Raw genomic sequence first — 14,164 nt, forward strand, 5'->3', positions numbered from 1 at the left:
CTTTTCTCTGTGGGATTCGTTGTATACAAACAGCAGAGTTAAGAACTCAAACAATTCTTTTCCCAGGGTGGAGCAAGAGGTAATGGCTCGAGTAATCAGCGGGATGTACCCAGCCCAGAAGCAGGCGGTGCCCAATGTCGATTCTTTGGACAGTGAGGAGAGCCAGGCGGCATTCTCAGACATTGGTGAGAAACAGCGGTTGGGCCCCTCCCCTTCTTTGTCTGCTCTTTCCCCCGTAGTTCATTTGAACCAAGATTTCAGCAGGCAACAGAGTGCATTTAGGAAAAGAACATTCTCAGCAGGTGCATTTAAAGAGCAGAATGTTATCTCCACTTGACCTAGGAATGTATTCAGTGATTTTTGGCATGGATAGTGCCAAGATTCTGTAATGCATTAAGATGTTTTCACAAGGAATGCTTACACTGGTTTTTCTGTGGGTTTTTTTGCATTTTTTTCATTTGCAGCTGGAATTGCATTTGATTTAAAAAAATAAGCCATGAGTTGTTTTGCCCAGTATGAACAGCCCTATTGTGCCGGGGAATTCCAGAAGAAGTACTTGGTTGTTCCTTTGTTTGATTTTTCTATACACTCTGGATTGCATACACTTATTTCGAAGAGACTAGAAGGAGTGCTTATAGAACTGGTTCCAGGGCATGGTTCCCAGGTCTTCACAACTGTGAAGCAGTAATTTGTCTGCATGGAAGCCATACGCAGTTGTTTTCGGAGTGTATGTCTTAAAGATATCCAAACTGGTTTAACTTTTGAGAAAGGCAGAATATCAGTATTTTAAGTAAACTACCTATGACAATCCAGAAACAGTACTGAGTTGTCAGAGAAAGAACTTTCTTAGTTAAATGCCAACTGGAAAAGAAAAATTTTGCATCCTGTACAAAAATTTGAGTGCTGTAGCTTTCAGTTCAGCAGCCGTTCTAGAGAGAGGGGGCTGCTATAGAGAGCGCTCCAAACTGTTCATTTGTTAAGGTGTTTATTAGTTGCCTTTCAACTAAAAGAGTTCTCAAAGTGACTCACAAAATGGAAAAAGCTGTTAACATCCCTGTCAAAAGGAGCTTTGGCTCTTGAAAGCTTATCCGCTCAAAATTTTGTTGGTCTTTAAGGTGCTGTTGGGCTCAGTTCTTGCTCAACATTACTATTGTTAATAAGGACCCTTTCTGAATGTCCTTTAAGGGACGACCCACTCACCGAACACTGGCAGCTTTTCCCCTTGACTCCAGACGTCTCCGTTTTCAAAATGGTTGCAGGCTGTTTGGCTTCCGGATTTTTGGAGTCTTTTCTGGGAACGCACTTTCCCGCGGTCCCAAAAAGGCACCGAAAAAACGGAAGCCAAACAGCCTGCAACCATTTTGAAAACGGAGATGTCCGGACTCAAGGGGAAAAGCCGCCAGTGTTCGGTGAGTGGGTCGTCCCTTTAAGAATGTGTGGAAAGGGCTGCTGGTAAAATGGCTGTCCGTTGACAGAGTCAGCTGCCTGCTTCTCCCACCTCTCCGCCTCCTAGCAAACAACTTTCCTTCCCTGCTTGATCTTTAAAACAGAATGTGGTGAGCCCTGCATGCCTGTTAGGGTTTCCTGAACTTTTGTGTGAGTTTGGGAAACCGTTTTAGGCACATGTGCCTTACTGTAATGATTTCAAGAAATGGGTGCATGTGTCTTTAAATGCTTGGTGTGAGATAGGTGAAGAGTGGGGGTGAAAGAGAGGGATGTGTGAGTGATATGATTGGTTGATGACAGAGAGTGGGCGGAGTGAAGGCAGTTTTCAGTTACTGGGGGACAGAAAAAGGTTCAGTCAGGGCCAGAGAGGCGAGCTGTGAGCAGCCTGAGGGTGTCCATGTATTTGTGAGGGAAAGGCAACCTGAGTGGAAGCCTGAACTGAGTGTGTCTGTGAGACTACATATTCACTCTGTTTGAAGCAGGCAAACTGTGTGTGCGCCTGAGAGAGAAAGAATTGAGAGTGAAAAGAAAACAGGCTGGCTGTGTGCTGTCTGAGGAGTTCTCTGTGAGGGAAATATAGAGCCTAGAGAAAGAGGCTAACTGTGTGTGAAGCCTTACAGGAGATCTGTGTGAATGAGTTTGGATGAAGCAACTAGAAGAACTAAGAACGACTTTTATGTAACCAATAATAAACTTTTGTTTTGTTATATCCCAGAGTAGGAGTCATTGTTATCTCCCATTCCTATCCTCAGGGCCACATAGAACCACAAAGGAGCCTGACGCTCAAACACGTTACCAAAGGGAAAACTTAAATAAAATATATTGGAATTTAATATTCCTGGTGGCAGCTAACTACCCAGAGGGTGTGAAGGGAAAGTTTAAAGCAGAATCCACCCTAAAGAAAGTGAAGATCATAACACCTTGCTGTGAGGTGTGAGGAGCGAATGAACGTTTGCTTCTCTTGGCAGGGTGGCCAGAAGTGCGGAGTGGAGGCTGGAGCAACAGCTTAATGTGATACCCCTCAAGTGGATCCAGTGCTTCTCATATGGAGAGACCTTTTTTCAGATATAAAGTCAGCTGAATGTGTGCATGTCGCCAAGCTGCAAATGAAAGACCACCCATTGAAGCTTCCCAGTTACCTGCATGGGCAGCCCCACATAGAACCAGTTATGGTACTTGAGCCTGGGAATTACCAAAGAGTGGATATACCTAGCAAAGTCAGACGGTTTAGAAAGGAAGAGATGAAGGGTGGTACTCCCAGCAAGAACTCCAGCACATGTCAGTGCTTTTTTTTGTTTTAATCCAAAGCTCTTCATTGCATGACAAATCTGAAAGCCTTTGGGGGGCTTTTTAAAAAAAGGGGTTAATAATTATACATATGATTTCAATTTTTGTAAATGCATGGATTTGTTTTCAGTGGAAGCAGCAGGCCCGGAAGGGTTTCAGCTCTTTGTTAGCGCCGGCGTCCCTGTGAATTCAGAAATGATCCGACGTTTTGTGAGCGAAGCTCTTGCTGAGACGGTTGCTGTCATGCTGGGTGACAGAGAAGGCCCGAAACCAGCTTCCATCGCAGGCATGCCTTCAGACGCGACTCTTTTGCCCACGAAGGTGACGACTTCCTTCTGATTTAAGTTTTGTGATGAGAATTGTTCTCTCTATACTGTGGTGCTACCACAAAAAAGTCTGAAAATGAGTTGATCTTTATGGCCCTGTAAATTTAACGCCCTGTGCCTGATTAGCTAAGGCCAGCCCAGTCTTGTCAGACCTTGGAAGCTAAGCAGGGTTGGCCAAGAATAGCACTTGGCTGGGAGACCACCAAGGAAGACCCAGGTCACTGCGCAGAGGCAGGCAATGGCAAACCACCTCTGCTCTTCTCTTGCCTTGAAAACCCTGGTCGCCGTTAGTCAGCTGTGACTTACCAGCACTTTCCACCAGCATGTAAGCTGTGCCCACCAGATCCTATCTCCTTGCTCCCCCCCCCACCTTTTAGCGCCTCTCTTTGTGAATCATGAGTGAGCTCAGAAAGTGCTCAGTGCATTCTTAAAGTGAGGCAGCCGTTCAAATGTGACCTCGGCCCAGCTCCACAAGCCTCCACTCGAAGGATATTGGCTTTGAATGTCTGCCTAGCTTCAGCTGAGCCTCAACACATGCTCCCCCGTGAGAATTGCAAGCACTCGTCTTTTTTAATTGAGAAGGAGGGAGGTGGAGTTGCTGCTTACGTAGGTGACCGTCTCGCCCAATAACAATTAAAGGTTGAACAGAAATGGATTTAAATGAGGGGGATGGGTTGGATCCTACAGATCTGTTCTGCCAATTTTGATGCCTTCCCCCATGCAAGCAGCCTTCCTCTTATCTAAGAGCCTCTTGCATCAGAGGAGAGCAAGATTCAGGTCCATTCGCATCTTAAAGACCAACTAGATCTCCTAGGTATGAGCTTTCGCAAGTCAACGCTCCCTTCATCATCTTTGTTGGTCTTTAAGGTGTTATTGGGCGTGGATCTTGCTCTTCTACTGCAAACCAACATGGCTATTCACCTGAAGCTTGCTTCAGTGGAAGGTATCATGGTAGCAAAAAACTCCTGTGATAGCCACTCCATTTTTAAAAACGTTGCTTGTTTTCAGCAGCTTTCCTGCTTCGTGTGTTTTCCAGGACCCTGTGTTAGCGACTCCATTGGTTACCCCGCAAGCCACACCACCTCCATCTCCCGCACCTCTACAAGAACCGTCGCCAGTGAGAACACCAGAGCCCTCTCCCCCTGTTACCGAAATCGACGGCGGGGTCAGTGAACGGCAGCTGACAGCAGCAGCAGGTATCTCTGCTGATTCCAAGACCGGAGTGTTTATGGGCAAGTTTTTGCCTTGGCAGTAGAGCGCCTACTGTGCATGCAGCCAGTCCCAGGCTCGGTCCCTGATGTCCCTAGTAAAAGGACCTTGGCTAGCAAGGGTTGGGGAGAGCCTTTCTTTAAGTCTTCAAAGGAGTGCTGCTGTTCAGAGCAGACAGTGCCAAGAAAGACGGATGGCGTAAGGCAGCTTCATACATGTAAGTAAAATAACATAAATAAATAATGCATGATGTTACTCTGACCTGGATAGCCCAGGTGAGCCTGATCTCATCAGATCTCAGAAGCTAAGCAGGGTCGGCCTTGGTTAGTGCTTGGATGGGAGACCTCCAGGGAAGACCAGAGTTGCAGAGGCAGGCAATGGCAAACCACCTCTGTTAGTCTCTTGCCATGAAAACCCCACCGGGGGGTCGTCATGAGTCAACTCTGACTTGAGAGCACTTGACACACACAATGCATGATGTTACTTACACTTATTCCCTTTGCTTCGCAGCATGCAATATTTTCCTTTCCCCCAAAAGAGCCCGTAATGAGCTGTGTGTTTTCACTCACAAATGCCCGCACAGGCTTCCCGAATTCTTCTGGTGGTGCATCTTCCGAATCTGGGGCCAGGATCCCTCCTCGTCTTATTTTAGAGCCAGCCAGGTGGCTGTTTTCTTTGCTGCCTCAGTTGCTATCTGTGCAACTGCCTGTCCGCCAGAATGGCTCTTTATCCCCCATCTGCTTTCAGTGGCACCCCTAGTCCACGTTGCAGCATAAAATGTACCCAGAGAAGCAACTCCTGTGTCACACATACATGAACACTCATGAAGCTGCCTTATACTGAATCGGCCCGTCAGTCCATCAAGATCCATTTTGTCTCTGACTGACGGCAGCCCTCCGGGGCCTCAGGTGGAGGTCTTTCACATCATCTACTGCCTGGTCCTTTTTCCTGGAGATTCGGGGGATTGAACCTGGCACCTTCTGCATGCCAAGCAGTTACTGCTGAACCACAGGGCCCCCTGCAGCAACTGGCTTTTCAAGGGGATCCCATTTGGAACCACGTGAGAGCCTGAAACAGCAGCTGAAGCAACACACCTTTTGCTTTTTTTCTTTTCAAATGCTTGTAGAATCTGACGCAGCGGCTCTCAGCCCAGTTTGCACCCCTGTTGCTACTCCAGTGGCTTCGCCGCCTGGAGTGGCCACGCCAAGCCCGCCTGTGTCCGAACATGCCCCTGGCAGAGAAGTGACAGGAAGCCAGCAACCTCCAAATGCATGGGGGGATGTCGAGCTGCCTCTGGAGGAAGAGAAGCCCAGCCCACGGAGTGAAGAAGAGGGCTATCCCTCAAGAGCAGTGTGAGTCCTCGCTGGTGCCTGTTGCCTTTTTACCTCTTTACTTGGGCACATCTTATTTGGGGGATCCCAAGCAGCTTAGAAGAAAATGCAGTTTTAATCAATGAGGAAGAACAATACACTGGGACAGAAAAGTACAATAAAGATCACAGGAACAATACATTACAATAGATTGCCCTGGGCTGATCCTGGTTCCACTGGACCTTTATGGTGTATGACTATGGGTGCCAGTCCCCTGGTGGGGGCTTGGGATCCCCCGCCCTCGCCCCCCACACTCCGCCCCCACTTACGTGGCCAACGGGGAGGGGGGGCACACCCTCTGTGCGCGCTCCCTTGCGGAGCTGTGCGCTACCGCAGATCGGGACCATTTTGGGATGCTGCAGCGCACAGGAGTGTTCCTGCGCTCCACAGCGCCTCAAAACGGGCCTGTTTTGGTGCAGATTGGGCCCATTTTGGGAGGCTGTGGTGCTCAGGAGCGCTCTCGCTCTCCACAGCGGCTCAAGCCAGGCCCAAAGCGGGCCTGTTTTGAGGCGCTGCGGAGTGCAGGAATGCTCCTGTGCTCTGCAGCACCTCAAAACAGGCCCGATCCGCGGGCGCGTTTTGGGCCACTGTGGAGTGCAGGAGCATTCCTGTACTACACAGCAGCCCCCAACACAAGCCCCTGTGGAGCGTGGGCACTGGGGGGGGGGGCGCTGCGCGATGACATCACTTTCCGGAAGTGACATCATCGTGCTTTGCAGGGAGTGTGCATGCACCCCCCTCAGAAAAGAGGTAGAAGCCAGGCCCTGATCCCCTGCTGGGAGATTGAGGGGGCCTGGCAACCCTATGTATGACACACCCCTGCTCTGTGGAACTTAAGCCTGATCATCTGCCATAAGGTAGGGAACTGAGGCAGAGCTGGGCTAAGCAGGGGAGAATGCATCTGTTCCTGTTACAGGTGACTAGGCAGAAATGGAGGAGAAGGGTTGGGCTAAAGATTTTACAAAAACTGCAGGTTTTACAAAAAAAACGGTTAGGCTGAGGGTGTGTGACTGGTCACCCAGCCAGCTTCCATGGCAGAGTGGGGATTCGAACCTGGGCCTCCCAGATCCTAGTCCAGCACTCTAACAAATATACCATGTTGACCAGCAAAAGAGAAAAATATACACTCAATTCCGGTATGCTTGAAATAACGTTCTATTAATCTTGCCTTTTACTTTTGAGAGCTAGTGTGGTATAGTGATTAGAATGTAGTGGGCGACCTTGACTCTGTCATTTTTATTTCTTACTTTAACCTGCCTCACAGGGTGGTTGTTAGGATAAAACAGAACACGAGGCGGCTCATGAAAGCCATCCTGGCCTCCTGGGAGGAAGAGTGGTGCAAAAATGTCGGAAATAAAAATACTGCAGTGTTGGCCCAAACAAATGTTTTAATCCTTATTTTTTAAAAATGGGAGTTCAGGTTTCAAGAAAATAATTTAAGAAAACCAAATGAACAAAATACTGCTATTATGAGCCTTTAAGGAATCGTTTGGGTCTTTTGTAACATTTAGCATAATGTCCGTGGCCAAAGATGAAGAACCAGAGAATTTGGTGCTGCCGCCTCCTCTTGAGCCCATTCCACCTCTTGAGCCACTTCTTCAGGAACCCCCAGTCCCATCTTCTCCAGTACACACGCTTAGTTCTGGCCCGTCAACGGAGGAGAGCAGTCTAACGATCACGGAAACGGAGACCGCAGACAGGCCAATCTCAGAAGGAGAAGTGCTCTTTAGTTATGGACAACTGGTAGCTGTGAGAGGTGAGCTTACTCTCAGGGGTGGCCTGGCCCTTTAATTTACGGAGAACGTTCCTGACAGACAGCCGTCTTGGAGGGCCAGTGGCAACCAGAGAAGACTGAGTGAAGGGGGTGTCTGTGGTTTTGGCAGCACGGCACAGTCCGCTTGGTTGAGACCTAGGCCATACTATTATGGGCTGTGCTATACTTCTGTTAATAAAGCAATTTTGGGCTGAATCAGCAGAAGCATAGTGTCCAGATCACGCGAAGTGATGGTATTGCTTTACTTTGCTCTGGTTAAACCTAGAGTATTTGGGCACCACAATTTAAGAAGGACCTAGACAAGCTGGAACGTGTCCCGAGGAGGGCAACAAAGATGGTGAGAGGTCTGGAGACCAAGTCCTATGAGGAAAGGTTGAAGGAGCTTGGTATGTTTAACCTGGAGAGGAGACGACTGAGAGGTGATATGATAACCATCTTCAAGTACTTGAAGGGCTGTCATATAGGATGGTGCCATCATAGGATAGAGCAGAGTTGTTTTCCATTGCCCCAGAAGGTCGGACTAGAACCAACGGGTTGAAATTAAATCAAAAGAGTTTTCAGCTAAACATGCAGAAGAACTTTGTGACAGAGCAGTCTCACAGTGGAACAGGCTTCCTTGGAGTTTTTAAAGCAGAGGTTAGATGGCTATCTGACAGCAATGCTGATTCTGTGAAGCTAGGCAGGTCATGAGAGGGAGGGGAAAATAGTAGAGTCCAGTAGCACCTTTAAGACTAATCAGATGCGTGAAGGGTATCTGACGAAGAGAACTGTGGTTCTCGAAAGCTTATGCTACAATAAAGTTGGTTAATCTTAAAGGTGCTACTGGACTCTTTACTATTTTGCAACTACAGACTAACACGGCTGACTCCTCTGGATCTGTGACAGGGAGGGCAGGAAGGGTTACATCAGTGCTTAGTTCTCGTGGCCCCTTCTTACATGCCCAGGGTAATGCCGATCGCCACTTCGAGGTCAGGAAGCAGTTTTCCCCAGGCCAGTTTGGCTAGGGATCCTGATGGTGTTTTGCCATCTTCTGGACATGGAGCAGGAGTCACTTGGCATGTGGGGATGCGGAGGTGGTTGGGAATTTCCTGCATTGTGCAGGGGGTTGGACTAGATGACCCTGGAGATCCCTTCCAACCCTGTGATTCTATGATATTGCAAAGGACCGGGGTTCATCAATAGCCCTGTGGAGACAGTAGGTTTCTGGGCTGTGCCATCTCAGATTGTGAAGAAATCACATAATTTTAATACTTGCCCATATTTTAAAAACCATGGCACAGCATGGACTTCTGCAATGAAGACATGTTCAGTGATAGAGCAAAATCCTGGACTTCAGCTGCTGTCACTGTTGACGTGTACTAAATCTGATTGGTGTGGCTATTGTGTGATGTCACATTATTTATGTGATTGGCTGGGAAAATGTTGGGCGCTGAAGCAGATCAGGGAGGTACGTATGAGAAATTCTTGGAAAACGCCCTCTTTGGTGCTAAGGAAGGGGGCCATCTTTTGGGCTAGGCTAAGTGGGAAGGCTCTTTTTTGCAGCTGCATTAACCTGCTTCTCCAGCAGCTGTGCTGCGTCCAGTATAACCCCTAGGCTCTTAACCAAGTTGGCGAGGGTCTGCTGAACCCCATAGAAAGGGGGAAGCACAAAGTCCTTCAAGATCCCCACTTTCCTGACCAGCATCACTGCTGTCTTGTCTGGGTTCAGTTTCGGTTTGTTCCGTTTCAGCCGTTTGACTGCAGCAGTCGTTCAGTGGCTCCAGACGTCTACCACATCACCAGGGGATTTGGATAAAGAGCGACAGAGCTGAATGTCATCCGCGTGTTGATGGCATCCAGTTCCGAAGCGACAAATGATTCCTCCTAAAGGCTTTACAGAGAGGTTAAGATGGTGCCCTGTGGAACCCCACAAGGCAACTCCCACACTGAAGATAGCTGGTCTCCAATGGCAACCCTTTGAGTCTGATTCACGAGGAACAATTGAAACCAGTCCAAGGCTCTTTGTCAGTCCCTGGCAGTTGGGTCCCTTCACGTTCTCCACAGTTAACACACAGGTGTTCCAGTTGAAGCAACTTTATTCGAGATCCATACAGTCCGAGGTGTTCACACAAAGGCAGCAATTGGCAGAAGTGGCCATTCAAAAATGGGCACTGCTAATTATAGGGAAACTTCCCGCCCTTTGGGTCCGTTGACATTCTGGCGCGAAAACCCCAAAGAGTTACACGGGAACTGATCAGTTTAGGCTAGACAGAGTACAGACTGAAATCATCCCAGCCTCTGAGAAAAGATACATTGCTCGCTGCTCGCAGCTTGCGTCCAAGGACGCTTGCTCCAGAAGTGAGAGTAAATACTTGCAAGTACTTGAAAGTAAATACTTGAAAGTAAATAACAGACAGCCCCCACTGGCTCAGTGCATTGTAAGTTAGCAGTTTACACACTCTCAGATGATTTATACAAAATATAGAATAGAACCTCAGCAAATAGTTACGATCGGCACAAGATACATAACACAATATTGGCAGGTATGCTGGCATACATGACACTCTTCCCTTGAGACCTCCTTCTGCCTCCAAATGTCTCAACAGGACGGCATGTTCTGCTATATCAGAGGCTGCAGATAGATCCGGGAGAGACAAAAAAGTAAGGCCTTTGTCTACGTTCAGACAGAGTTGATCAACTAAAGCTAGCAGAGCAGTCTCTGCTCCGTAACCCAGCCTGAAACCAGAATGGAAAGGGTCCAGAGCACCTACCTAATCAAGGAAACCTGGAGCTGGACTGCTACTGCGCTCTCATTCACTTTTCTGAGGAATGACAGATTAGAGATTGGGTGATAATTGGCCGCATCGTTTTTGTGTAGGGGTGGTTTTTAAAGTAGTGGATGGATAGCCTCCTCTTTGAGGGGCCAAGGGAAGGGGCCGTGAGTTAATGACTCATTTATGATGTACATCAAGGGCTCATTAACGTGGACCTTACATGATTTGAGCAGCCAGAATGGGCAAGGATTCCATGCGCGAGTGGTGGCTTTGACAGATCCCAGAATCCTGTCAACATCCATCATGGTAACTCGATCAAAATGGCCCATAAATAAATGGTGTATTATGTAGAGAAGAGCAAGAGCCCAGTAGCGCCTATTAGACTAACAAAATTTGTGGTGAGATATGAGCTCGCTGTATCTGAAGAAGTGAGCTGTGGCTCACGAAAGCTCATACTCTACCACAAATTTTGTTAGCCTTATAGGTGCTACTGGGCTCTTGCTCTTTTCTGCTTTCTACTGCTACAGACAAACACAGCTACCCATCTTGATCTCTTAAGTATTTTTCTCCCTGGCCTGTATTACAGTTGGCATCCAGAGCAGAGTATATTCATTTTACTTTATTAGCAGAAAGAATGCAAAGGAATCACAGCCAATTGTCTGCTCCTGAGGCTGTGAGAGTTCAGATTTAGAAGTCAGCCGTATATCTGAATAACTTTGTCACTTTCCCCCCTGCAGCGTTAGCAGAGGACGGACTCTGTCTTCCAAACCTCAGCGACAGCTTGGCCAGCACCCTTCATGATGCCCATGAAATGGTAAGGCCATTATTGAACAGCCAAAGACTACCGATTGCTAGTTGGAGACTTTTGAGAATAAAGACAGCAGTTTCTTTACATGTAGAACAGCTGAATGAGTAATGCTGTTGAAGGAAGTCCCACTATGGTTTAAGAAGCAGGGGCTTGAGGGAACCGTTCATTCATTCATTCATTCATTCATTCATTCATTCATTCATTCATTCATTCATTCATTCATTCAGTTGCCAGCCTCCCTGACCATCCATCTGACTTGGTTAATTTGAACCAGCAGTGAGCCCCCTGTTTTCTTAAGTTTCTCTTTCCCTTCCTTGCTCGTGTCCTCTTCTAGAAGAAAAAGCCCCCATGTAAGTTGGAAACAGAAACGGCGCTCATCTGCCTTGAGTGCAGAAGGTCCAAGGTTCAGTCTCCAGCTGAAAGGATCAGGTGATGGGAGAGACCTTGGCCTGAAACCCAGGAGAGCTGCTTCCAGTCAGAGCAGACAAGACTGAGCTTGATGGGCCACGTATCTGACTGAGTCAGCTTCACATGACTCCCCTGTGCATCCCCCAATATATCAGGTCCAGTTATAACATTTAAAAATCCACGCACACGAATAGATCCAAGAGTAAAACTGTAGATAAAACTTGGCTTATTTACTAAGCCAAGTTTGGTGTAGGAGTTAAGAGCGGCAGGACTCTAGTCCGGAGAGCCAGGTTTGATTCCCCACTCCTCCGCTTGAAACCGGCTGGGTGACCTTGGGTCAGTCACAGCTCTTCCAGAGCTCTCTCAGCCCCACCCACCTCACAGGGTGTTCGTTGTGGGGATAATAATAACATACTTTGTAAACCACTCTGAGAGGGTGTTAAGTCATCCTGAAGGGTGGTATATAAATCGAATGTTATTATTGTTGTTGCCGTCGGTCAAACGATGTCGGCTGGTGACCCCCAGGGGGAGAGCCTTCTCTGTCGGGGCACCTGCCCTCTGGAATGAATTGCCCCCGGAGATACGTATGGTCCCTGACCTACACACCTTTCGCCGTGCCCTTAAGACGTTATTATTCCAACAAGCGGGGCTGGCCTAAATGTGTTTTAACTGAACTGTCCTGTTTTGAGTTAAATTATTTAATATGTTTATTTTATATTCTTAGTGTTTTATATTTGTATGTTTTACTTTTGCTGTACACCGCCCAGAGTCCTTCGGGAGATGGGCGGTATAAAAATTCAATTAAAGTAAAGTAAAGTATTATTATATTTCTCTCATCTTTTTTCCAAGGATCTTAGGCCAACATGTGTGGTGTTCTCTCCTAATTTATCCTTACAACAACCCTGTGAGGCAGAAGAGTGAAATTTGAGTCCAGTAATGCCTTGAAGACCAACCAGATTTCCAGGGTATAAGCTTTTAAGAGTCAGGCTCCCTTCATACAAGTTTGACTCCCAAAAGCTTCTACCTGGAAATCTTGTTCTTGAAGATGCTACCGGACTCCAGTCTTGCTCTTCTACTGCCCACCAACATGGCTGCCCACCTGAAACGATCCTGTGAGGAAGGTTAGTCTGAGAATCGGTGATTAAATGAAGGTGTTGCTTCATAACCGAGCAGAGATTTTAATCCCATCTGCCCTGGCAAGGACCAACGCTCTCCCTGCACACCGGCTCTTAAGATCCAAGAATTCAGGAGTGGCTTAGGGGAGCGTGCTCAGTTGCTTTGGCTGAGTTGATCTGGAAGGTGGAGGAGCATGGGGAAAGCAGCCGCCGCCGCCGGTGCCGGAAAAGATACCGCAGCTGTGATTGGGAAAATAAGGAAGACGTTGACTCTGCTAACCACAGAAGCAGCCGCCATCTCTTCCAGTGTTCCCGATGATCACCCCTCAAATGAGTGTCTCTCCTTCCATTAAGCTCTCTACGGCTTCATGTTCCTCCCAGCTCCAGGGAACAGATGTTTCAGATTAAGTCTCTTGCCCAAAAGTGCATGCTTTTATACAAAGGCCACCTCGCTCTCTAAACATGTGCGCCCTTACCATCTCGTTTCAAGAATCCACGGCTTCAGGTCATTAACTCCAGTAATGGACAGTGCTCTTTTTTTTTTCTGCATCCTTTAGGATTACGATCCTCCCAGTGAAGGGCAGGTGGTGCTCAGACCCCATAAAGGCTACCACCGAGACCCAGTCCTGTCCCTCTTCTCCAAACTCAACCAAGCACCACTCGCTTCCCAAGAAGAGATCTGTCGTTCTGAGGTACTGTGCTTCGTTTTCGGGTGTAGATATAAAACGGGCACCACCAGTGATCCTGTTCTTAATTCTTCATGTGATTTCAGATTTTTTTTTAAGGGAAATTTGCAATGATTTCTGCTTTTACAGTAAGACAACATACCTTTTTTTCCCTTAAAGGAGCTGTGTTCAGCGGGAGAAACCCCCTTGCTCTAAAACCGGACGTTGTGTTTTTTCCCTGCAGCTTCTCGTACAGCATTGATGCGGCTGTACGTTGGCTGCAATTCTAAACCGTGGAGGTTGTCTTTCTCCCCAGCAGAGAGCTGCAGCCGTTTCCGTTTCCTTCCAGCAGTTGCCTGTCGCTGCTTCCTCCTCTTTCCTACTCACTCACCCTGTAGACAGTCCTGATTTTTATCTGTGGGTCTAGGAGGGAAAGCAGGGCACTCCATTTGCTTTAGAAGTTACGGACGTCACCCCTCCCATGACACGTTTGCTCTGCATTGTTACTGACCTGGGAATCCAAGAGATCTGTGTCCAAATTGTGAAAGGTGCACTCGGCCTAGAGCCGAAGACTCGCGGCTTTTGAAGTTTATCTTGTCTAGATGATGCTAGAAGGGAAAGTATCTGCTTTTGCCTTCTCCTGTATTCCCTACGCCTTGTCCCTACCCCTCTCTTTCTCTGCATTTAATTTAGGACACTGACAATAGTGCTGGGGAGCTTAGTGAGGGCCAGAGACCCAGGCTGACCAGAGCTGCAGAGAGTATCCTCATGGGGCGATCTGTTTATATGGACCGGCTTTCTGAGCAGCAGCTTCGGCAGGCACCATCGCCAGGACAGTTGGACAGAGCTGCAGGTGCGAGCTTACAAAACTCTGCCTTGTTTTCGATGTCGTCAATGGATCACAGTGTTTTTAAAAAAATTCTCCGCCATAAGTTCTTTGTATTTGCTTAGCTTTTCATGACGTTGAATGGTCAACCGAGAAAAATCGCACCGTGAGTTTTTA

At 47.7% G+C, this 14,164-nt stretch overlaps 1 protein-coding gene across 4 annotated transcripts in view; it reads left to right on the forward strand.

The window, feature by feature from the left end:
- The window catches only part of KIAA0586 (KIAA0586 ortholog), a 152,547-nt gene that overhangs the window by 50,606 nt on the left and 87,777 nt on the right, over positions 1 to 14,164 (forward strand). For all 4 annotated transcript variants that reach the window (XR_008596518.1, XR_008596519.1, XM_054971254.1 and 1 more), the window contains 8 exons: positions 67 to 185; positions 2,864 to 3,054; positions 4,096 to 4,255; positions 5,395 to 5,620; positions 7,150 to 7,394; positions 10,903 to 10,979; positions 13,054 to 13,188; positions 13,855 to 14,014. Coding sequence is in view for 2 of the 4 variants with exons in the window: in XM_054971254.1 (XP_054827229.1) it covers positions 67 to 185; positions 2,864 to 3,054; positions 4,096 to 4,255; positions 5,395 to 5,620; positions 7,150 to 7,394; positions 10,903 to 10,979; positions 13,054 to 13,188; positions 13,855 to 14,014 (1,313 nt within the window). In the remaining 2 variants the exon portion in view is untranslated. The remainder of the gene's footprint in view (positions 1 to 66; positions 186 to 2,863; positions 3,055 to 4,095; positions 4,256 to 5,394; positions 5,621 to 7,149; positions 7,395 to 10,902; positions 10,980 to 13,053; positions 13,189 to 13,854; positions 14,015 to 14,164) is intronic.

This window comes from Eublepharis macularius, chromosome 2 (assembly GCF_028583425.1).
Source record: "Eublepharis macularius isolate TG4126 chromosome 2, MPM_Emac_v1.0, whole genome shotgun sequence".
In the NCBI taxonomy this organism is placed as follows: Eukaryota; Metazoa; Chordata; class Lepidosauria; order Squamata; family Eublepharidae; genus Eublepharis; species Eublepharis macularius.